The 24,878-nt window shown below is 47.9% G+C and overlaps 1 protein-coding gene across 6 annotated transcripts in view; it reads left to right on the top strand.

The window, feature by feature from the left end:
• The window catches only part of LOC117967026 (calcium-binding and coiled-coil domain-containing protein 1-like), a 90,221-nt gene extending 74,959 nt beyond the window's left edge, over positions 1 to 15,262 (top strand). For 2 of the 6 annotated variants that reach the window (XM_059013089.1, XM_059013091.1), the window contains exons 2-15: positions 6,846 to 7,024; positions 7,583 to 7,685; positions 7,782 to 7,978; positions 8,076 to 8,234; positions 8,325 to 8,473; positions 8,867 to 8,957; positions 10,127 to 10,282; positions 10,549 to 10,803; positions 11,240 to 11,365; positions 11,644 to 11,739; positions 11,986 to 12,073; positions 12,363 to 12,604; positions 13,337 to 13,461; positions 13,637 to 15,262. In XM_059013089.1, the coding sequence (XP_058869072.1) occupies positions 6,846 to 7,024; positions 7,583 to 7,685; positions 7,782 to 7,978; positions 8,076 to 8,234; positions 8,325 to 8,473; positions 8,867 to 8,957; positions 10,127 to 10,282; positions 10,549 to 10,803; positions 11,240 to 11,365; positions 11,644 to 11,739; positions 11,986 to 12,073; positions 12,363 to 12,604; positions 13,337 to 13,461; positions 13,637 to 13,778 (2,108 nt within the window). In that variant the 3' untranslated portion in view covers positions 13,779 to 15,262. Of the gene's footprint in view, positions 1 to 4,539; positions 4,708 to 6,845; positions 7,025 to 7,582; positions 7,686 to 7,781; positions 7,979 to 8,075; positions 8,235 to 8,324; positions 8,474 to 8,866; positions 8,958 to 10,126; positions 10,283 to 10,548; positions 10,804 to 11,239; positions 11,366 to 11,643; positions 11,740 to 11,985; positions 12,074 to 12,362; positions 12,622 to 13,336; positions 13,462 to 13,636 lie in introns of those variants that run through there. The other 4 variants (XM_059013090.1, XR_009319737.1, XM_059013092.1 and 1 more) reach the window with 4 other exon arrangements.
• Positions 15,263 to 24,878: the final 9,616 nt, after the last annotated feature.

The following is a 24,878-nucleotide window of genomic DNA, read 5'->3' on the forward strand; positions in this document are numbered from 1 at the left end:
GCACACAGCTGAACAACGTCAGCCTTGATTACAATACCAGCCCCCTTTCCTTTCCGTTTCCAGTCTGTGTGTAATGGAAAATGAGAGGGCTGGTTCTCTTTGAAACGCTCAGTGCTATTCACAGCACTCGGTCCCCAAGTGATTCCTCCCAGTTCTGGAGGTCACAGCTTCTTAAACTCACCTTGAACCAAAACATGCGCAGATCAGTCAATACTCACTAGCTTGCACAGCCTGGCCACTTTATTAGAGCGGCCCTAAATGGTGCTGGTGGTGTATTTGAGCAAGAACGTCGGGCCAGAAAGTGGTACCTCATCAGAATGTGGTACATATCCAGAAAGTGTAACCTCGTCAGAATGTGGTACATATTCAGAATGTGGTATCTCATCAGAATGTGGTACATATTCAGAAAGCGGTACATATTCAGAAAGTGGTACCTCATCAGAATGTGGTACATATCCAGAAAGTGTAACCTCATCAGAATGTGGTATCTCATCAGAATGTGGTACATATTCAGAATGTGGTATCTCATCAGAATGTGGTACATATTCAGAATGTGGTATCTCATCAGAATGTGGTACATATTCAGAAAGTGGTATCTCGTCAGAATGTGGTACATATCCAGAAAGTTGTATCTCGTCAGAATGTGGTACATATCCAGAAAGTGGTACCTCGTCAGAATGTGGTACATGTGTCTGTTTGACACCAGGAAATGGTACAGCTGTCAATGCTGTGATTGACAGCTGCACAAATCACTACAAACAAGACAAACTGTACTTCACCCACAACATTGTAAATGTTTACAATTGTACATAACCCAATGCGTTGCTCATCAGTTAGTCCCATACATTTGCTGAATTGTGAATCTATATCATTTTCTCAGCTGGACGTGTTTAATATTTTTTCAAGGTCTCTTTACCGTTGATGATTTAAACAATGCACTTGATTCAAGAGGTGCTGCCTATGAAACACTCTGAGGCCTGGAGAGAAGCGATAGATTTCTCTAATTAATCAAATAATCAGAGCCATTAAGTAATTGGAGAGCTCGGGGTGGAACGAAAGCCAGAAGACACTGCGCCCCCCCCCCCCCCCCCCCCCCCCTCTAGGAACCCATTCTGACATGCCTGGCTTAAGATATTTACTGTATGGCTGCTGATGAAACTCCATTATACAGACAAGCCCCTTACAGCATGCTCTGATGTGCCATGACATCAGCGCTGTCTAATCACAGACCTGGAGGGCCATTCTTCCACACGGGCAGGTCTAACAGCCAGTAACATGAGAGAATGAACGACTGCAGGGTCTGGATGGAGGTCTGACAGGTTCAGTTAAACCATTTAGAACAGGGTTGGGAACATCAGTTGGAGTTTTTTTTTTTTCTTACAGCAGTTGCTAACATGCTGAGTTCATTTTATTATTTGATCAATCTCTGATGCGTTTCACCTGAGCTTTGGAGCGTCAGTTCTGGCTGCCCGACACAGACGCGTGTAACACGGGCTAGATCGGCCAAAGTGTCTTTATAGAAACGAGGGCCAGCACCATCTAGTGCACAGTCGTGTATTGCTGGCCGAAGTGTCTTTCTGGAAGTGCATTTTTGCACTGCTTTCTCATTATACATGACACTGGCTCTGCCAGAGACACACTTTGAGTTATCCTACCTGTGTATGTCTATGGCAAAGGTAACAATTTGCTTCTCCTCCGTCACATCATTCCATCCCCTGCAGTCCCTGCATGCAGAATTATACCATGTAAAGTTTCCTATCTGTATGTATCTATTTTATAATGCATGGATGTTTGTTTGGAGTTTTCTTTTTTCAGAGTTTTGGCCAGGCAACTTCTGGAACTCCACAGACTTCACACAAACAGTTTTAAAATTTCTAAAATATTTTAATTAAAAAAAATTCCTGATCGACTGGGTTATATGACAGAGGTTTCTTATTTTTTGGGTGTCGGGTATGAAGTTAAAACAGATGACACAGCGTATGGGGTTTAAGAAACGGGTTCAACTAACTCTCCTGCTGTCATTTTAAAAAGTCCATCAGCATACCCCCCCCCCCACATGAAGAAGAGCAACGTCCTTTTAAAAAACAAACAAGGCCCGCTGCATCAGACCGATAAGCCAGGGGCTATATTTCAGAGCTGCCCACCGCGCGGTGAGATCTTACTGGGCTTTCTTGTAAAACACTCAGTCTGCTTGTAAATGTAGCAGCTCGGATTAAAAAAAACACAGCAGTGATTTTTAATATAGAGGGTGGGGGGCTGGGGGGGGGGCTGTATTTTACAGATATCAGGATAACCCTTCACCCTCTGTGTAACAATCAAAGTTTAGTTTAATTAAAAAATAACTTTTTATACTGGGGGTGAGGGGAGCAGCAGAACCCCATTTCTCCAGATAAAGGATGGGGACGGGGGGACCCTACTGACTGTTACACAGGAAGGAAGTGATAATCAGGGGCAGGATGTAATTGATTTTTTTTTTTTTTTTTTCTTATTGAAATAAGAGTTGATTCAGACCCCCCTGCGCTTGTGATCTAGACACACAGGCTCTGTTCAAGCTGGTTGCAGTAAAACCTGGACTGGGTGAAGCTGCTGTGCAGCAGGAGTCTTATTTCCTGGCAGGTGTTCTTCCTCCCTGTGTTTTTGACTCTCTTGTAATGAGCCGTGTGTTTCTCTGGTGCTGTTCTGTGTAATAAGTGGTGGTGTGGGTATATTTCACAGGGTCTTGGCGCAGTCTTGCTCAGATGGCTGATGAAACCCTAATCGCCCCCTTGTCGCTCGTCCTGCGTAAAGCTGTCATTAATTCCTCAGAATTACATCAAATCCGGGACATTTTTTATGCAGCCAGAGAGGCAGAGACAGTTATACGACACGGATTGCTGAGCTAAGCAGATGGCTTGGCTTGGCCGTGCATACTAAACACTCTCTCTCTCTCTCTCTCTCTCTCTCTCTCTCCTCTCTTCCCAATCCCTCTTCTCTATCTCTTCTTCTTTCTGCCCTCTTTCTTTCCCTCCTCCTCTTTCTTTCCCTCCTTCTCCCTCCTTCACTTTTCTCATTCGCATCTCTCTCCTCTCTTCCCAATCCCTCTTCTCTCTCTTCTTCTTTCTGCCCTCTTTCTTTCCCTCCTCCTCCTCTTTCTTTCCCTCCTTCTCCCTCCTTCACTTTTCTCATTCGCATCTCTCTCCTCTCTTCCCAATCCCTCTTCTCTATCTCTTCTTCTTTCTGCCCTCTTTCTTTCCCTCCTCCTCCTCTTTCTTTCCCTCCTCCTCCTCTTTCTTTCCCTCCTCCTCTCCTCTTTCTTTCCCTCCTTCTCTTTCTCGTTCCCAGTCCATTTCTCTCCCTCTCCCTCTCTTTCCCCCCCCCCTCTCTTTTGTACACGGTGAGTCTCTCCTCTCACTGATAGCGGCTCCTCTCTCTGTACAGAGCTGTGTAATCAGGAGCACGTTGATTTGCAGTGTAGCTTCACCGAGGCAGAGAAAGCAGGCTCTAAAACACCCTCCGCACACGACACACAATTCAATACCTGCTGGCTCGCTTTCTTAATCATCTTTTTTTCTTTGTCTTTAATTGTCTTTTTTCTGTCTCTTTGTTTATCTACCTCCTAGGGCAGCAGTGTGGAGTAGTGGTTAGGGCTCTGGACTCTGGACTCTTGACCAGAGGGTTGTGGGTTCAATCCCCAGTGGGGGACACTGCTGCTGTACCCTTGAGCAAGGTACTTTACCTAGATTGCTCCAGTAAAAACCCAACTGTATAAATGGGTAATTGTATGTAAAATAATGTGATATCTGTATAATGTGAAATAATGTGATATCTTGTAACAATTGTAAGTCGCCCTGGATAAGGGCGTCTGCTAAGAAATAAATAATAATAATATTTCTTTATTTTTTTTATCTTTTTTTCAAATCCACACGCAGATAAGAACTTGAAGCACATACGGGAGCTGCTGTTAATAAAGATCAGTACATCAGCGCTAGAAAATAAAATGCTACCCCTCTTCCAGGACATGTGGCTCACAGATGAGCCCCTCCCTGGGTATGATCATGTGTGCAGGACACGGGGATGTTTAGTGTGGCATGAAGGGAGCCAGCAATGGATCTGAATCTTCCACGGCAATGTACACCAACAGTACCATCAACCAGGCCTGCCTTAAAGAAGTCAGCGCCATGCAGTAAACAGACACCGGGGAGGTATTTTTAGGCACAGGGCAGCAAGCGAACTGCCGCCGCTGGAACAGCGAAAATATCACAAACAAATAAACGCGGCTGCCGTTTCCGACAGGCAGCGTTTCTTTTCGTATCGGCAAGTCATCACGGCGATGCTTTCATCAAAATGCTTTCTGGAATCTGTAGTGCGCAACGACGGAGGCTTGGGATCGCAGAACGGTGTTTTGAACTACAATTCCCAGAATCCGCTTCGTCGCCCGTGCACATGGTCGTTCTCCGCTGGCGACAGGCCGGACGGGGTTTGTAGTCCGTGACTTGTAGACCGTCCACGAAAACGCGCCTTCAAAAAACTACAATTCCCGGCAGGGGGTCTGACTGTCAGGGTCTGTGTTTCTGTTATTGTAGTGCTCGGTTAACAGCTGGTAGTGTGTCTGTCGAGGGTAATTAAGGGAGAAGCGTTGCTGTGTTCGTTTGGTGGTTTTTTGTAGATCAAGAAAAAGGACACGTTTAAACCGCTGCTGAAAAAGAAGCGGCGTCGAAATCCAACTACGTGAGTCGAAATAAAAGAGCTTGTTTTTATTTTTCTCGCTTTTCTCTCGGTGCAGTTTGTGGGGAAAAAAATGTCGTGCTCAGCTTAAAGATGTCTGATTTTCGTTTTTTTTGTTGTTTTGCTGAACGTCAAGTGCGCAGTGTTTAAATACGGGCTCTCGGGCAGCCTCGCGGGTGCGTATGCACGCTGGCTTTGTTCTGTAATAATATCATTAATAATAATAGATAGACGCTGGTATTTTAGATCTACGGCATGCAGAAACTAACGGGCTTGTTTTGTATAAAGAGCGTTGTGTTACTAATGCATGAAAATAAACTTTGCCTGTGAAGGAGCGCGCACTGGTCTCGCCGGCCGGAGTTTATTGTTGAGTTGTTGTGTTACTAATAATAACACAACATACAATTCAGAACATCGCGGCGACTTAAACAGACCTCGCTACACGAAACCAGCACCGCCAAGCAGGATTCCAGGCTTCTGTTGTTGTTTGTGTAGAAAAACACACCTTTTTTTCCCACATAAACCCATTATTTTCTTTCTCGACGTTGTATTTAAAAAAAACTCCACCTTTCCCTCAGAAAGCGCTGTGTGTTACCCATCTGTAATTTGCTAGTCGTTTTTTGGACGGCACGTATATTAATTATACACTCACACGCACATATATAATAATCTGTACAAGCTTTCCCACTACAGAACGATAGCTTCTGCAATTCAGACCCTGACTGTAGCTAACGAACGGAGCTAAAGTCCAGCAATTTAGGTTTAATGATATTTAAAAAAAAAAAAAAAAAAAAAAAAAAAACCTATCCAGTCAAAATATTTAGTACAGTACCTTTTTTAAAACACTGGTACTGAATCAACAATACGCTGCCCAGGTCGCCCACAATTCCCACTTCATAATATGTTTATATCGTTGTTTTTTTTACTCTGTTGTTCATGCGCAGGCAATGTCACATTTTGCCTCCCCCGTGAGTTCGAAGTTTCGCAAGTCGCTTCATGTTTCAGAAGTCCTTGGAAAACAGCCTAAATAAAGACGCGCTTCACTGCCGCTGTCTCTCGTGTTGATGCCAGCATGTTTTAATTTAATAAGAGCTCGACTGTAGTAATTGTGCGACTCGTAATTTAATTGCAATTATAACATAGGACCCTCAATAGAGTATATTATTGATATGATCAGGAGCCAGTCATTTCAATAATACACCTGAACAAGGGGAGCTCTGAACCCCAGGACTGGGTGCAGCAGCAGCAGCAGGGCTAGTGTGAGTTTGTAACCCTGCTCAAACTCCTGGCTCCTGATCATCTCAATATTAATAATAATAATAATAGATTTCATTGAGGGGAGCTCTGAACCCCAGGACTGGGTGCAGCAGCAGCAGCAGCATCAGCAGGGCTAGTGTGAGTTTGTAACCCTGCTCAAACTCCTGGCTCCTGATCATCTCAATAATAATAATAATAATAATAGACTTCATTGAGGGGAGCTCTGAACCCCAGGACTGGGTGCAGCAGCAGCAGCAGCAGCAGGGCTAGTGTGAGTTTGTAACCCTGCTCAAACTCCTGGCTCCTGATCATCTCAATAATAATAATAATAATAATAATAATAATAATAGACTTCATTGAGGGGAGCTCTGAACCCCAGGACTGGGTGCAGCAGCAGCAGCAGCAGCAGGGCTAGTGTGAGTTTGTAACCCTGCTCAAACTCCTGGCTCCTGATCATTTCAATATTAATAATAATGATAATGGACTTCATTGAGGGGAGCTCTGAACCCCAGGACTGGGTGCAGCAGCAGCAGCAGGGCTAGTGTGAGTTTCAAGACAGCAACCACCTCAATTGTCTCTGTTTAAAGTCACATGCTTCAGGACAGATGAGATATGAAGGATATTTATTTGGCGTGCTTGGGTGGAATTCAGCTGCAGGGTATGGAGCTCACTGTGGGGGGAAATAGATTTGGGTTGGGCTGGAATCAGACTGGGAATCAATGCCAGTTCCTTTTTAAAATCAATTCCTTGGATGAAATTTAAAATGTGGAGATGTGATAATCCTGCCAGGGAGTCTCTTTGGCTAAGTGGGAAACTGGCATTTGTTTCTGTGTGTCATGAGTATCGCACTCCATTTGTCTTCTGTTTCTTTTTTTTCGACACAGCCTGTTTGATTGACATGGAGGGGTCGCAGGTCAGCGTGTGGGCTCAGGCCCCGCCCCTCTCAGGGGTCGTGTTCCACAACGTGGCACGGAGCTACATCCCGGACACACGGGTAGAGTGTCACTACACACTGACCGCGCGGCACCGCTGGGCAGCCAGGGACTGGATCGGGATCTTCAAGGTGAGGCACAGAGGCTATATCTCGTGAACCGCTTCTCTCCTGTCAAGCAGACAGGCGTTTCTAATGCTAGTGCCTTCATCAGTGTTACTGAAACTAGAAGAAACCGAGTCAAGCAGACAGGCGTTTCTAATGCTAGTGCCTTCATCAGTGTTACTGAAACTAGAAGAAACCGAGTCAAGCAGACAGGCGTTTCTAATGCTAGTGCCTTCATCAGTGTTACTGAAACTAGAAGAAACCGAGTCAAGCAGACAGGCGTTTCTAATGCTAGTGCCTTCATCAGTGTTATTGAAACTAGAAGAAACCGAGTCAAGCAGACAGGCGTTTCTAATACTAGTGCCTTCATCAGTGTTATTGAAACTAGAAGAAACCGAGTCAAGCAGACAGGCGTTTCTAATGCTAGCGCCTTCATCAGTGTTACTGAAACTAGAAGAAACCGAGTCAAGCAGACAGGCGTTTCTAATGCTAGTGCCTTCATCAGTGTTATTGAAACTAGAAGAAACCGAGTCAAGCAGACAGGCGTTTTTCTAATGCTAGTTTGTGATTGATCACCTCTCCCAGGTGGGCTGGTCGTCAGTTCGAGATTATCACACCTTTGTCTGGTCACTCGCTCCGGACAACTATGAGGAGGGTCAGGCAGCCAACTGCTCTGTGCAGTTCCAAGGTACGGGAAACACACTGTACTGTACCACAGTGTACCATACTGTACCTACGCAATGAGAGTCTTAATGGAGGCTCTTTCTCTCTCTCTCTCTCTCAGCTTCCTACCTTCCCAAGGCCAGCGCGGACCCCTTCCAGTTCTGCTATGTGAGCAGCGGGGGGGAGGTGAGCGCGCGCAGCCCCCCCTTCACCTTCCGCACGCCCACCCCCCTCGAGGAGCTTGTCGCGGTGGAGGGGGGGGAGTGGGAGAACGGGGACGACATGCTGGTCGTCATCCCCAGAGCGGAGATGCTGCAGGTGAGAGCAGAGGGGGAGGAGGATAGGATAGAGGAGGAGGGGAGAGGGAGGGGGAGGGGCACGTGACACGTGATCCACCTGCACCTGTCACTCGCAGAGCCGCCTGGAGGCGTGTCTACAGGAGAGGGCGGGGCTCCTGGCAGAGAGGGAGGAGTCTGAGAGACAGAAGGATGCGCTGACGGAGCGAGTGAGAGAGCGGGAAAGAGGAGTGGAGAGAGCTGAGGAGGAGAAGAGGCGACTACAGCAGCAGTATGAGGTGAGAGGAGAGCAGAGGGGATTAGGAGTGGGGAGTTATATATATATATATATGTGTGTGTGTGTATATATTTATTTTTTCCCCCCACAGGAAGTGATGCGTGAGAAGGAGGAGGTGACCTCGGAACGGGACGCTCTGATTTGCCAGCGAGCCGAGAACCAGGAGCGAATCATCGAGCTGGAGGAGGACATGAAAATCATCAACAGGAAGGTGCTGGAGAGAGAGACTGAGCTGGACAGGTGAGAGTGTGTGTGTGTGTGTGTGTGTGCGTGTGTGCGTGTGTGCGTGTGCGTGTGTGCGTGTGTGCGTGCGTGTGTGAGAGTGTGTGAGTGTGTGCTTGGAATTGGCTTTGGAATTGATCAAAAGGGAATGGGAATTGGAATTGAAAAAGGGATTCAGTGGCTGTGTGGATTCAGTGGCTGTGTGGATTCAGTGGCTCTGTGGACTCAGTGTGTCTGTGGATTCAGTGTGTCTGTGGATTCAGTGGCTGTGTGGATTCAGTGTCTGTGGATTCAGTGGCTGTGTGGATTCAGTGGCTGTGTGGATTCAGTGTGTCTGTGGATTCAGTGGCTCTGTGGATTCAGTGGCTGTGTGGATTCAGTGTCTCTGTTCTGTGTGTTGTGTGTGTGCAGGATGAAGGACCGAGTGAAGAAGCTCTCCTTTCAACACGAGCAGCTCAGCAAGCAGCTCCGAGAGGAGGAGGAGGAGAAGGAGAGACTGCAGGTAACCCAGCGGCTGCTTCACTGGGATGGAAACACTTTGCTAACCCTTTCATAAGGGTACGGAGAGATGACATGAAACTGACCCTCTGTGTCTGTCTGTCTGTCTGCCTGCCTGCCTGCCTGTGTCTCTGTTTCTGTTTCTGTCTGTGTGTGTGTGCGTGTCTCTCTGCCTCTCTCTCTCTGCCTCTCTCTCTGCCTCTCTCTGCGTGTCTCTGTCTCTGCCTCTCTCTCTGCTTGTCTGTATCTCTGTGCTTCTCTCTGCCTGTCTCTCTGTCTGCCTCTGTCTGTCTCTCTCTCTCCCTCTCCCTCTCTCTGCCTCTCTCTCTGTCTCTCTGCCTGTCTCTCTGCCTCTCTCTCTGCGTGTCTCTCTCTCTGCCTCTCTCTCTGCGTGTCTCTGTCTCTCTGCCTCTCTCTCTGCGTGTCTCTCTCTCTGCCTGTCTCTCTGCCTCTCTCTCTCTGCCTCTCTCTCTGCCTCTCTGCGTGTCTCTGTCTCTGCCTCTCTCTCTGCTTGTCTGTATCTCTGTGCTTCTCTCTGCCTGTCTCTCTGTCTGCCTCTGTCTGTCTCTCTCTCTCCCTCTCCCTCTCTCTGCCTCTCTCTCTGTCTCTCTGCCTCTCTCTCTGCGTGTCTCTCTCTCTGCCTGTCTCTCTGCCTCTCTCTCTGCGTGTCTCTCTCTCTGCCTCTCTCTCTGCGTGTCTCTGTCTCTCTGCCTCTCTCTCTGCCTCTCTCTCTGCCTGTCTCTCTGCCTCTCTCTCTCTCTCTCTGCCTCTCTGCGTGTCTCTCTCTCTGCCTCTCTCTCTGCGTGTCTCTGTCTCTCTGCCTCTCTCTCTCTGCCTCTCTCTCTGCGTGTCTGTGTCTCTCTGCCTCTGTCTCTGCCTCTCTCTCTGCGTGTCTCTCTCTCTCTGCCTCTCTCTCTGCCTCTCTCTCTGCATGTCTCTCTCTCTCTGCCTCTCTCTCTGCCTCTCTCTCTGCCTCTCTCTGCCTCTCTCTCTGCGTGTCTCTGTCTCTCTGTCTCTGTCTCTCTGCCTCTCTCTCTGCCTCTCTCTCTGCGTGTCTCTCTCTCTCTGCCTCTCTCTCTGCCTCTCTCTCTGCCTCTCTCTCTGCCTCTCTCTCTGCCTCTCTCTCTGCGTGTCTCTGTCTCTCTGTCTCTCTGTCTCTGTCTCTCTGTGTAGTTGAAGCTTCGCTCCTCTGAGCTGGAGCTGCGCCGCCTGGCTGCTGATTTCCAGACTCTGCGGAGCTCCTTGGCAGAGAGAGACACGCAGGCACTGCAGCTGAGAGACGAGATCAGCAAGCTGCAAAGCAAGCTGAGCACCGCCCTCGAGAACAAGGTGAGAGAGACGGAGCAGAGGAGGGAGAGGGAGAGGAGGAGCGAGGAAGAATAACACGAATAACATTTCCGTGTGTCTGTCTCCTCCTCTCCCCCTCTCCCTCCTCTCTTCTCTCCTCTCCCCCTCCTCTCTCCTCTCCCCCTCCTCTCTCTCCTCTCCATCTCCTCTCTCCCCTCCTCTCTCCCTCCTCTCTCCTCTCCTCTCCTCCCCCCTCCTCTCTCCTCTCCTCCCCCCTCCTCTCCCCTCTCTCCTCTCTCTTTCTGCAGGAGTACACTGTGCTGTTGCGTGAACAGCTGCGTTGCTCTCAGGACCAGCTCTCTGCCAGTCAGCAGAAGGCTGAGCTGCTGGGGGCGGAGCTGGGGAGCGCCGCGGCGATGCGGGACCGCACCATGTCCGAGCTGCACAAGGCCCGCCTCGAGGGGGCGGAGCTGAACATCCAGCTGGCCCAGGGCACCCTGGCCTGGAAGGAGGACCGAGCGCAGTGGCTGAAGGAGAGAATCGCCCTCCTGCAGAGCTCCGAGGTACCAGAAACACACACAGGGACGGGAGCCAGACTCCCAGTGCAGAGAAGCTTCACCCAGTCCAGGTTTTAATACCAACTTGACTACCCACAGTGTACGAGTCAGGTGTGTGTCTTTTTAAAACCAGGAATGGATCAAACTGCTATACAACGGGAGTCTTATTTCCCATCCTGTAATTCTCCCCCCCCCCCCCACACACACACACACACACACACACACACACACACACACACACACACACACACACACACACACACCCTCCCCTCCCTCCCGCTCTCTCGCCTCCAGTTTTACAGGATCTTACAGGCAGTGTGTTTTTTTTTTCCCAGAGGTGAGGGAGAGGAAGATTACACACAGAGATACGCACACGCACGCACACACGCATGCACTCCGTGTGTTAGTTCAGCCCTGTTTTCATGTGTGTCCCGCCCCCCAGATGCAGAAGGAGAAGCTGGTGCGTCTGGAGGGGGAGGTCCTTACTCTGGAGGAGGGGCTGCAGGAGGAGAGGATGCAGAGGGAGAAGCTGGAGGTGGAGCTGGGGAGGGAGAGAGACTGCAACCGGGTAAATATCAACACTATATATAGATCAGGGATGGCAATAAGACTCCCGGTGCAGAGCAGTTTGATCCATTCCTGGTTTTGCTAGGAGTTTATGGAACACTACAAAGGCGGATAGGGGATTCAATATGTTCAGCAGTTTTCATTCGACTTTATGAAGCGAAATGAGTTCATTCTAGAGGGGGGATGCAAAGCCAGAGCTGAACACAAGGGACATGGGGACTGTACTGCATTTCCCTGCGCTGTCGCTCTGCCTGTGCTGAGTCACACTGCCCCCTGCAGGTTCAGCTGGGAGAGACGGTCAGAGAGCTGAAGGAGCTGAAGTCCACTCTGCGCATCTCGCAGAAAGAGAAGGAGCAGCTGCTGGCTGAGAAACAGGTGAGAGGAGGAGGAGGAGGAGGGGAGACGGGCTGCTGGAGGGAATGCGGGGGAGGGTAGGGGTCAGGTTCCCTGTGTTTATTGATGCCCCTCTCTGTCTCTCTCTCTCTGTGTCTTTCTCTCTCTGTGTCTCTCTCTCCGTGTCTCGCTCTCTGTGTCTGTCTCTCTCTCTCTCTCTGTGACTCTCTCTGTCTCTGTCTCTCCTCTCTCTCTCTCTGTCTCACTCTCTCTCTCTGTCTCTCTCAGGAGCTGCTGCAGTACATGCAGAAGCTGGAGCAGAGACTGGACAGCGTGGCCAACTCCAAGTGGAAAGATGCTGTCTCTGAGACTCCCAGTGAGTAACATCATAACTAACCCCAACCCCAACCCCCACCCCCACCCCCACCACACTCCCTCACTCACTCACTCACACACTCACTCACGGTATTAACCCCTGTGTAAGTGACACACAATCTAATTTGCTCATTTCTCACACTAGATCAGAACAGAAAGTGCGGTTTGAGTTTCTTTTTGTTGTTTTTTCCCTCAGGCTGTGTCAGTTCTCTCAGTGTTTCTCTCCTCCTCTCGCTGCAATGTCTCCAATCTCTTTACCTCTTGTTTTTTCCTCCCCCCCCCTCTCCCAGGCCGCCCCGACTCCCCCCTCTTGAACTCGGAGGACGAGTCCCCCGAAGACATGCGCCCCCCCCGCGAGCGCAGCGCGTACAGCCTGTGTGACAACACCGCCGTCGCCACGGAGACCCCCGGCTTCCAGACCCCGCCCCCCTCGCCGCGGCAACCGGCCAGGGGGGGCGTGGTCATCAGCCAGCCCGCCCCCATCGCCTCACACCTCCCTGTGGGCGGGACGGAGACAGACAGCTCCGACTCGGTGAGGCAGACAGGCAGGCAAGCAGGCAGGCAGACAGACAGACAGCTCCGACTCAGTGAGGCAGGCAAGCAGGCAGACAGACAGACAGCTCCGACTCGGTGAGGCAGACAGGCAGGCAGACAGACAGACAGACAGCTCCGACTCAGTGAGGCAGACAGACAGGCAGGCAGACAGACAGACAGCTCCGACTCGGTGAGGCAGACAGGCAGGCAGACAGACAGACAGACAGCTCCGACTCAGTGAGGCAGACAGGCAGGCAGACAGACAGACAGCTCCGACTCGGTGAGGCAGACAGGCAGGCAGACAGACAGACAGACAGCTCCGACTCAGTGAGGCAGACAGGCAGGCAGACAGACAGACAGCTCCGACTCGGTGAGGCAGACAGGCAGGCAGACAGACAGACAGACAGCTCCGACTCAGTGAGGCAGACAGGCAGGCAGACAGACAGACAGCTCCGACTCGGTGAGGTAGACAGGCAGGCAGACAGACAGACAGCTCCGACTCGGTGAGGCAAGCAGACAGACAGACAGACAGCTCCGACTCGGTGAGGCAGACAGGCAGGCAGACAGACAGACAGCTCCGACTCGGTGAGGCAGACAGACAGACAGCTCCGACTCGGTGAGGCAGACAGACAGACAGCTCCGACTCGGTGAGGCAGATAGACAGACAGTGCCGTGCTTTGTGAATTGCTTTTCCGTTGTTTCCGGAGGCTGATCCTGTGTCTCTGTTCAGGAGGATGATGAAGATGAGCAGGAGGAGCCGTCAGCACTGAGTGTGACGAGCTCCGGAGACGAGACCTCCCCGCTGCTGCCAGAGCTGGAACACGCACTGCAACACACTGCACCCTGCCCTGCCAGGTAAACACACTGCACCCTGCACCCTGCCAGGTAAACACACTGCACCCTGCCAGGTAAACACACTGCACCCTGCCAGGTAAACACCCTGCACCCTGCCAGGTAAACACACTGCACCCTGCACCCTATTTCACCCTGCAGGTCCCCTCCCTGATCTCTCTCTCCTCTCCTGTCCCAGGCAGTCCAGTTCAGCGCAGTGGAAGGAGTGTCCGATCTGCAGTGAGAGGTTTCCCCTCGAGTTCCACAAGGAGGCGCTGCAGCAGCACGTGGACAGCCACTTCTACTACAGCTTACCCCACGAGCCCTTCACCTTCCAGTGACCTGACCCCCTGTACCCCTCCCGAGCCCTACCAGCCCTGATCGCCCCCCCCCCCCCCCCCCCGCCCCCCCGTACCCCTGGTGTGGAAGACAGTGAGTTTGAGTGTCTCAGTGTGCAGAGCTGTCTGTTCATCTGTCTCTTGCTATTTAAAGCCAGACTGACGGATATTGCTGCACCAGGAAGGGAACTTTGAAAATGTATTCTGGGATGTTACGGTTACTATAGAAACCAAAAAAGTATTTTGGTTGGTTTGTCTTGGTTATGAATAGGGGAAATGTATTCAACTCGTAACAGAAACAACTCATCATTCTACTATGATACATTTTTAACCTATTATTATTATTATTATTATTATTATTATATTGGAACCTATACATGACGTTTTTACTGTGGGTGGTTTTAATAAATGGAGAGAACTAAGGGGGTTTGTTAGCTGGCATTTTTTAAATGAAGCAATATAAATATAGATGCAGAAATTTGTAATGTAGTGATTCAGACTTGATGTTTGTGTCTCCACTGTTAAAGACTGCAACTTAAACTTACAAAAACTGTAACAACCAACTTCTGGCAAACTAAAGTGGATTCAAACAACATTATTATTATTATTATTATTATTATTATTATTATTATTATTATTATTATTAATCGGTTCCTCACGATTCCCTTTTTAAAATCACTTTCCAGTTCCTTCGATGGAATTCATCATTTAGAGACGTCATAATAATCTCTGCGTCGTTCAGCCGCTTTCATTTCAAGCAGTTCTGATCAGCGGCGTGTTTGGAATGGATTAAAAGGGAATGGAATTGGAATTTGGAATTGATTTTCAAAAGGAATTGGAATTGGAACCCTGACTGCTACTTGCCTCGCTCCCTGCGTTGCTTTAAGAGTTTGGTTTTACAGTAGAAGGTGCGTGTGTGCGTGCGTGCGTGCGTGCGTGTGTGTTTCTTGTTTGTTTTTGGAAGTGATTGATGGGGCTGGACTGTCTCCTCTAGTTTACAAGAGTATTCTTCATCCTGCAATAACTGACAAGGCGAGCAGTCGCTTCGCAGTCTGCGTTCACTGAAATGTTTGTATCTTTTTAAGGTCGTTTTGTTGATGTATTATCTCGAGTTGGAGCTTCTCAGAGTACTTTTTATATAAACTTAATTACACGGACGTCTTTCATTTCAGACTTGTCAACAGAAAATGATCTTATTACAGTTATGTTAAATATTAGTAGTTGTAGTATTGTTGTTACTATTCTTGTCTTTTTGTTTTGTTTACTTTTACAATTTCAAGAAAAAAAAATGTTTATTTTCTATTTTTTTTTTTTTTTTTTTTTTTTTACTCAAAGTCGCCCCCTCGTGGAAAGTCGGTTTTGAGAACTAAAAAAAAAAGTAACGTTCCAAAACTGCCTCTCCTGGTCGGGCTGGCTTCGATTCTCATATTGTCTGTTTTTGGTTTATTTAGTTCAATAAAATCTTTACAAATATATATAAAACCCTTCTGGAGTGTCACTAGTGTTTGTGTGACTCTGTTCTGCCCAAAGTGGAAAATACAGAGCTGTGAATTCACACTGAGGATTATTAAATACCCTGTTTCCCTCCCTCCCTCCCTCCCTCCCTCTCTCCCTCCTCTCTCCCTCCCCAGTCTCTCTCGCACTCTCAGAAGTTCAAGTTCAAGTTCAGATACTTGATAGACGTTACAAGTTCAACAAGTATTGCTAAAGATCCACTGCGTTAAGAGAACACGAAAAACAGACGGGAAATAAACCGAATGCCATCTGTGAGTCGAGTGAGCCTGCTGTGTGTCTCTGACCCTGTGGCAGGAGGCTCTCTCTCTCTCGCTCCCCCTCTCTCTCTCTCCTTCCCCCTCCCCCCCCTCTCTTTCTCCCTCTCCTTCCTCGCTCCCCTTCTCGCTCTCTCCCTCTCCATCGCTCCCCCTTCTCCCCCTCTCTTTCTCCCTCCTTCCCCTCTCTCTCTCTCTCCCCCCCCTCCCCTCTCTCTCTCTCTCTCTCCATTGTGAGCCAGTTCAATACTTTGCTGCCATTCAGAGCAGCGCTGCGTGAATAGGAGAGGCAGGTAATCACACAATCCATCCCGGCTGCCCTTAATGTTTTATGAAGCACTTCGAGGGGGATTGCTGTGGGATTGACAGCTCCCAGTGTGTCTCTGCGCTCTCCTCTCTTTTAATTAGAGACGTAAAACAGAAAGACCCCGGGGCTACAGAGCACTCCCTCCTCTCTCTCTCTCCTCTCCTCTCCCCTCCCCTCTCTGCTCTGTTTAATATTGCAGACAGACCCGAGGTGCTGAATTTACTGTCTCACTTCGTCGTGAGTTTTCACTTTCCAGCAACCTTCCGTTTGACCTCCCTCAAGTTCAGAGTACAAACTAGCTGTTTCTCTCCCTCACTCTTTCCATCTCTCCCTTGTGTGCTGTCTCTGCTTCCTTTTCTGTCCCCCTCTTCACTCTTTTCCTCTCTCTCCGTCTCTCTCTCTCCCCTGCATGTCTATCTGTGTGTGAGGGGGTTAGTGTTTCAGAGTGTCTGTCTGTGTGTGTGTGAGGGGGTTAGTGTTTCAGAGTGTCTGTGTGAGGGGGTTAGTGTTTCAGAGTGTCTGTGTGTGTGTGAGGGGGTTAGTGTTTCAGAGTGTCTGTGTGTGAGGGGGTTAGTGTTTCAGAGTGTCTGTGTGAGGGGGTTAGTGTTTCAGAGTGTCTGTGTGTGAGGGGGTTAGTGTTTCAGTGTGTCTGTGTGTGAGGGGGTTAGTGTTTCAGAGTGTCTGTGTGTGAGGGGGTTAGTGTTTCAGAGTGTCTGTGTGTGAGGGGGTTAGTGTTTCAGAGTGTCTGTGTGTAAGGGGGTTAGTGTTTCAGTGTGTCTGTGTGTGAGGGGGTTAGTGTTTCAGTGTGTCTGTGTGAGGGGGTTAGTGTTTCAGAGTGTCTGTGTGTAAGGGGGTTAGTGTTTCAGAGTGTCTGTGTGTGAGGGGGTTAGTGTTTCAGAGTGTCTGTGTGTAAGGGGGTTAGTGTTTCAGAGTGTCTGTGTGTGAGGGGGTTAGTGTTTCAGAGTGTCTGTGTGTGAGGGGGTTAGTGTTTCAGAGTGTCTGTGTGTCTGTGTGTGAGGGGGTTAGTGTTTCAGAGTGTCTGTGTGTGAGGGGGTTAGTGTTTCAGAGTGTCTGTGTGTGAGGGGGTTAGTGTTTCAGTGTGTCTGTGTGTGAGGGGGTTAGTGTTTCAGAGTGTCTGTGTGTGAGGGGGTTAGTGTTTCAGAGTGTCTGTGTGTGAGGGGGTTAGTGTTTCAGAGTGTCTGTGTGTGAGGGGGTTAGTGTTTCAGAGTGTCTGTGTGTGAGGGGGTTAGTGTTTCAGAGTGTCTGTGTGTGAGGGGGTTAGTGTTTCAGAGTGTCTGTGTGTGAGGGGGTTAGTGTTTCAGTGTGTCTGTGTGTGAGGGGGTTAGTGTTTCAGAGTGTCTGTGTGTGAGGGGGTTAGTGTTTCAGAGTGTCTGTGTGTGAGGGGGTTAGTGTTTCAGAGTGTCTGTGTGTGAGGGGGTTAGTGTTTCAGAGTGTCTGTGTGTGAGGGGGTTAGTGTTTCAGAGTGTCTGTGTGTGAGGGGGTTAGTGTTTCAGAGTGTCTGTGTGTGAGGGGGTTAGTGTTTCAGAGTGTCTGTGTGTGAGGGGGTTAGTGTTTCAGAGTGTCTGTGTGTGAGGGGGTTAGTGTTTCAGAGTGTCTGTGTGTGAGGGGGTTAGTGTTTCAGAGTGTCTGTGTGTGAGGGGGTTAGTGTTTCAGAGTGTCTGTGTGAGGGGGTTAGTGTTTCAGAGTGTCTGTGTGTGAGGGGGTTTGTGTTTCAGAGTGTCTGTGTGTGAGGGGGTTAGTGTTTCAGAGTGTCTGTGTGTGAGGGGGTTAGTGTTTCAGAGTGTCTGTGTGTGAGGGGGTTAGTGTTTCAGAGTGTCTGTGTGTGAGGGGGTTAGTGTTTCAGAGTGTCTGTGTGTAAGGGGGTTAGTGTTTCAGAGTGTCTGTGTGTCTGTGTGTGAGGGGGTTAGTGTTTCTGTGTGTCTGTGTGTGAGGGGGTTAGTGTTTCAGAGTGTCTGTGTGAGGGGGTTAGTGTTTCAGAGTGTCTGTGTGTGAGGGGGTTAGTGTTTCAGAGTGTCTGTGTGAGGGGGTTAGTGTTTCAGAGTGTCTGTGTGTGAGGGGGTTAGTGTTTCAGAGTGTCTGTGTGTGAGGGGGTTAGTGTTTCAGAGTGTCTGTGTGTGAGGGGGTTAGTGTTTCAGAGTGTCTGTGTGTGAGGGGGTTAGTGTTTCAGAGTGTCTGTGTGTGAGGGGGTTAGTGTTTCAGAGTGTCTGTGTGTGAGGGGGTTAGTGTTTCAGAGTGTCTGTGTGTGAGGGGGTTAGTGTTTCAGAGTGTCTGTGTGTGAGGGGGTTAGTGTTTCAGAGTGTCTGTGTGTAAGGGGGTTAGTGTTTCAGAGTGTCTGTCTGTCTGTGTGTGTGTGAGGGGGTTAGTGTTTCAGAGTGTCTGTCTGTACAGTACACATGTGTGTACACTGTCACGTGATTCGGGCTCTCCAGACAAGCTCCGAGCAGCTCAAAGCCAGGTCCAGTCAGATTAAAAAAAAAACACAAGAACTCGGTACTGGAGGAGCAGCAGAACCCAGAACCGGACAGAACCAACACCGTCACAACACAGCACGAGGAATACACACACAAACACACACACACTGACACACACACACTCACACACACACACACACTACACTCTCACACTACACACTACACTCACACTGACACACACACACACACTACACACATGCACACACACACACTACACTCACACTCACACACACACACACACAACGCGATCATTTTCTTAATATGAAACTGCATTCCAAAACTGTTCAGCCTCCCTTCAGCATTGCTAAAGAATATTTCTGGTCGCGCTGTTGCAGGCTGAAGAAAGAAAGCGGGGCGCACAGACCTTTTTACGATTTCTCTTCCTCCAAGTCTCTCATGCTAATCTGAATAAGTTAGCCGTGTTAATCAGAGAGCTTTATGGAAGTCATAAAGATATCATTAAATAATGGATAGCCGGAGTCTTCGGCGTTTATGGGCGATGTGCGCGCTCGGTGATTTTATCTGACAGTTTCTTTTGGTATTACTGAATTCCCTCCTTCTCTCTTCCCTCCCCTCTCTCCCTCCATCCCTCCCTCTTTCATTCGCTGCTCTCCTTTCTCCTTTGTTAGTGAACACGGTTAGGTGAGTTTCAATAACACTGATGAAGGCACTAGCATTAGAAACGCCTGTCTGCTTGACTCGGTTTCTTCTAGTTTCAGTAACACTGATGAAGGCACTAGCATTAGAAACGCCTGTCTGCTTGACTCGGTTTCTTCTAGTTTCAGTAACACTGATGAAGGCACTAGCATTAGAAACGCCTGTCTGCTTGACTCGGTTTCTTCTAGTTTCAGTAACACTGATGAAGGCACTAGCATTAGAAACGCCTGTCTGCTTGACTCGGTTTCTTCTAGTTTCAGTAACACTGATGAAGGCACTAGCATTAGAAACGCCTGTCTGCTTGACTCGGTTTCTTCTAGTTTCAGTAACACTGATGAAGGCACTAGCATTAGAAACGCCTGTCTGCTTGACTCGGTTTCTTCTAGTTTCAATAAGACTGATGAAGGCGCTAGCATTAGAAACGCCTGTCTGCTTGACTCGGTTTCTTCTAGTTTCAATAAGACTGATGAAGGCGCTAGCATTAGAAACGCCTGTCTGCTTGACTCGGTTTCTTCTAGTTTCAGTAACACTGATGAAGGCGCTAGCGTTAGAAACGCTTGTCTGCTTGACTCTGTTTCTTCTAGTTTCAATAAGACTGATGAAGGCACTAGCATTAGAAACGCCTGTCTGCTTGACTCGGTTTCTTCTAGTTTCAGTAACACTGATGAAGGCACTAGCATTAGAAACGCCTGTCTGCTTGACTCGGTTTCTTCTAGTTTCAATAAGACTGATGAAGGCGCTAGCATTAGAAACGCCTGTCTGCTTGACTCGGTTTCTTCTAGTTTCAATAAGACTGATGAAGGCGCTAGCATTAGAAACGCCTGTCTGCTTGACTCGGTTTCTTCTAGTTTCAGTAACACTGATGAAGGCGCTAGCGTTAGAAACGCTTGTCTGCTTGACTCTGTTTCTTCTAGTTTCAATAAGACTGATGAAGGCACTAGCGTTAGAAACGCTTGTCTGCTTGACTCTGTTTCTTCTAGTTTCAATAACACTGATGAAGGCACTAGCATTAGAAACGCCTGTCTGCTTGACTCTGTTTCTTCTAGTTTCAATAAGACTGATGAAGGCACTAGCATTAAAAGGGTGCTGTGTCAGATTACAAGCTAATTTTCATCCACTCAAGGTCACAGCGGTCAGTAAACCCACTCGCGGCAAAGCTCACTCTGGAAGGATATATATATATATATATATATATATATATATATATATATATATATATATATATATATAATCAATCGATCAATCTATCATTGTTTTATATAGCGCCTTTCATAGTGGACCTCTTTACAAGCTGCAGTAAATATAATGCAGTCTTGGTTTCCATGGCGATACGTCTCGCCATGTTTAATATATGAGGTAATTTGGTGGTTCCTTGTTAAACAGCCCATAATGTATGGAGCCTGCTTAAATCTCTGCGCTGCTTTATTGATCTGCATTTAATGAGAGTTAATTATAGCAATCGTTTAATTAATAGAATTCCATCTGGTTTTATCGCTTTCCTCTTTCTGCCGATTAATAAAAAAATAAATAAAAGGAGCGCCATTAATCACAGCGGGGGTATTTTAAGTAATCACCGTGAGGGTGATGTGTGTGTGCGTGAGTCTGTGTGTGCGTGCGTGCGTGTGTCTGAGTGTCTGTGTGTGTGTGTGTGTGTGTGTCTGTGTGCATGCATGTGACTGTGTGAGTGTCTGTGTGTGAGTGTTGTGTGTGCACGTGTAGGGGGGGGGTGCATGTGTGTGTCTGTGTGTGTGTTTGTGTGTGTGTCTGTGTGTTTGTGTGTGTGCGTGTGTCTGTGTCGGTGTGTGTCTCTGTGTGTGTGTTTGTGTGTGTGCTCAGTCCCGGCTTCTGCCGCACGGTGGCCCGCATGCAGAGCTTGATTCGGGGAGGGCTCTCGCTTTGCAGCACAGCGGCGAGACCGCGGTACAGAAGGGCAGATTTCGGGTTTATGTCCTAGATTGCACCAGTCCAGACCCCTAACCCCGTGCACGCTGCAATCCACCATCAAAATCAAATGCATGTTACTACAGCGACCGCAAACAAACAAAACAAAACACACTCGCAGAGACTGTTAGAAATGAGCCGTTCGTGCTTTCGAAGCGACAGACAATGCAGTTACAGGTGAATAATACCCGTTTTCAATTTCTAGACAAGACCTTGGCTGAGGCGTCGTCAGAAACACGGGGCATATAGTCGATATCTTTTTAAATTCCCCGCCTCTTTACCCACAGGAGCGGTCAGCTGATTGCAACAACCAATCACATTTCGCAACCGTGCACGTGGTGGTAAATAACGTCACTACAATCGCCTCTCTCGCCTCCGTCTCCCTGACGCAGCCTGACCTAAACGCGAACTAACTATATAACAAAAGCGATGTTTACTCAGACTGCCGTGCTCGAAAGGACCTTATAAAAACTGTGGAACCGGCTGTGCTGCGACCCTCTCATTCACATTTGTCTTGCGTTGTAGTTATTTTACATTTAGGTCAGGTTTGCCAGTTGGCGGGAAAAAAAAAAAATAATAACCTGCAGCTTCGCCCCGCAGTTGAGCTCGAGGGCAGTAGAACGTTCGGCAAGGCGCTCGGCTTGAAGGATTCGCGGGCTTTATTTGAAAGTTAACCGAATCTGTGCGAGGCAGCAGCGAGAGAGAGAAGCGCCGCTCCTGAACTCGACTCACTGTCACCCCGCTTCTGCGCCTTCACAGATCCGCTCACCACCAGCTGTCCTTCAGTCCGCCGACCAGCCAGGTATGCCTCTACAGGTGTATCACCCTTTACTATTATTTATTTATTTTATTAATATTATTAATACGGGGTATTTCGGACTAATATAATGATTCTGTTTGATTAATATTGCGTTTTTTTTAATTATTATTTGTATAATATTTCCATCACAAGTGTAAGTGAATTGCCTGTTGTTACCAGACTGTAGTAATATAGGGTGACAGTAATATTTCTCGCTATTGGGGTTTTCACCGCAGGAGGATATCCTTACAATACAAACCTTATACCACACATGCCCATTCCGTATTCTGTTTATACCATACTTATATATTTTAAAAGAAATGGCAATAAAAGCGGTAATTTAAAATATATATATATTAAACCAATTCGTTCAGGGATTATTTTATCTGGCGGATCTTCATTTCCTTGTCAAATGACTGTGCTTCGACGCGGATTCATTTCGAACCCTGTTTACGGCCTCTTCGCAGCCGTTTAGATAGAACCTCGAGCTCAAGTCCGCTTATAATAAGCGAGATTGGGCTTGTTTTAAAAGTCGCGTTAATTCTTTGAGAGTCGCGGGTTTGCATGATTGACAGGTGTCTATGTAAAGGCACGTCATTAGATTTTTTTCTCGTGAGACTTGGCAGCACCGCTGTTGCTCAGTCTGCAGCCTCTCTGCTGTTTCCCGTCGTTACCGGTTTTAATGAGGGAGTTTTAATTACAGGCTGTTTGATAAAGTCAGACGCAGGCAGATCGGTAACTGGCATTTCTAGACTAAAGTCTGTTGTTTCCTACCGTTACCGGTGTGGTGTTATTTTGCAGTACCCGTCAAAAACGTAGTACGACGTAATACTGAGCATGCGCAAATGATTTTAGCTCAGAAAACGCCCATCTCAAAGGGGTACGATGTATTGCATTTGGCCCTTAAAGTTATTTGTTATATATATATATATATATATATATATATATATATATATATATATATATATATATATATATATATATATAATTTGCAATAAGGCTTTAAAAGGTATGGGGCTATACTCACAACGACAACTCTGTATTGAACCCAACGTTGTTTGAACAAATCCGGAGGGGGGGACGACAAAACAAACTAAAGATCTGCCAAAAAAAAAGGGACTATTTTTGAATTTATTTATTTTTTATAATGGTAATTACCTTTTATCTAAGCCTATGTCTTGCAAACGCACGTAGTCGCGTAGTTCCCATCAAGTCTCCAGCACCCGGTGTTTGTTTGATTGATTGATTGATCGCAGGGATATATATATGCGGCAGTGTGTAATGGGATGTTGCACGGGTGTTTTCGTAGAGTTTCGGTATTCTGGGCTGCAGTGAAGTTCAGCGGGGGCGGTCAACATGTTGATTCGGCTTCATAAAGCGAAGGATCCTGAAAAGGTCATTTGATCACGTTTATGACATAATCTCATGTGAGGGGAGTCTGGAAATACACCCACTAGACTTCCCTGATGAAAAACGAATGGCAGCAAACGATCTCGAGTGGCAATGCAGGCAGACAGCGGCGCGGGGAGAGTGAGTGCACAGGGTGGGGGTGCTGGAGAAAGGTTAAGTGGAGTCTGGCAATCCAGACAGTGTACAGAATAAGAAGAAAGCGGAGAGGATTCCCCCGCCGCCAAGGCGATGGGCGGGCGACCCCTGCTGGACATTTCGAGCCATGGCGACAAACGCGCTGCAGAACCACAGCGCTTCAGATCTCACCCGGAATGCTTCAGAGATTGTTTTATTATTATTTTTTTGACCGACTCAGACTGGAAGGTGCGTGAAACAGAGGTATTTTATATTTACTGGAAAGCTTTACTGGTCATACTGGCGGAGCTGCAGATGTAACCGCGCAGTTTTTGGTAAACATATATTTATTTAAGCTTTCTACCAAACGCGAAACGGGGCATTCACACGGTCGTTTAGAATGTGTCACACGATACTTTGAATTGCTTTAACCAGGGGATACCACAGCATTAAACTTTGAGGAGGGGGCTGGTTCATTCTCTTCACTGTGCTTTGAGAAGGGGGCTGGTTCATTATCTTCACTGTGCTTTGAGAAGGGGGCTGGTTCATTATCTGCACTGTGCTTTGAGAAGGGGGCTGGTTCATTATCTTCACTGTACTTTGAGAAGGGGGCTGGTTCATTATCTTCACTGTGCTTTGAGAAGGGGGCTGGTTCATTATCTTCACTGTGCTTTGAGAAGGGGGCTGCTTCATTATCTTCACTGTGCTTTGAGAAGGGGACTGCTTCATTATCTTCACTGTGCTTTGAGAAGGGAGCGGCTTCATTCTCTGTGTGCTGGAGGGTGTATATTGTGCTATTAATAGCGCTGTGATTAATTACTGCATATATATTGAAATGATTGGGAGAAATGTTCACTCCTGGCGCTGTCAAATCTTGCTAAGTGCTTCAGTCCTATAAATGCCTACAGCAGCCTTTCTTCTGAGTAGCTCTTTCATTTGAACTGTGCTGTCACTTCATTCAAATAAAGGAGACATTAATATTATATATATTATTCATTTGTAAGTTCTATATTCTAACTGGGAAGCCATGTGGCTTAGTGGTTAGAGCTGAGGGACTGGGGTGGAGGGAAGTATAATCTGTGTTTTCTTTTCACTTCAGTCCATGGTCTGTCTTTCTTTCTTTTTTTCTTTCTCTCTAATCTAACCACTGAGCTCCTCAAACCCCCTGCCTTCCACACTGCAGCCCAGCGCTTTCTTTATCTAACCACTGAGCTCCTCAAACCCCCTGCCTTCCACACTGCAGCCCAGCGCTTTCTTTATCTAACCACTGAGCTCCTCAAACCCCCTGCCTTCCACACTGCAGCCCAGCGCTTTCTTTATCTAACCACTGAGCTCCTCAAACCCCCTGTCTTCCACGCTGCAGCCCAGCGCTTTCTTTATCTAACCACTGAGCTCCTTAAACCCCCAGCCTTCCACACTGCAGCCCAGCGCTTTCTTTATCTAACCCCTGAGCTCCTCAAACCCCCTGCCTTCCACACTGCAGCCTAGCGCTTTCTTTATCTAACCACTGAGCTCCTCAAACCCCCTGCCTTCCACACTGCAGCCCAGCGCTTTCTCTCTCTCTCTCTTTCTCCCGCACTACAAATAAATAAAACTCCCAGGAAACGTACATTT

The sequence above is a fragment of the Acipenser ruthenus genome, chromosome 45 (assembly GCF_902713425.1).
Source record: "Acipenser ruthenus chromosome 45, fAciRut3.2 maternal haplotype, whole genome shotgun sequence".
Taxonomy (NCBI): Eukaryota; Metazoa; Chordata; class Actinopteri; order Acipenseriformes; family Acipenseridae; genus Acipenser; species Acipenser ruthenus.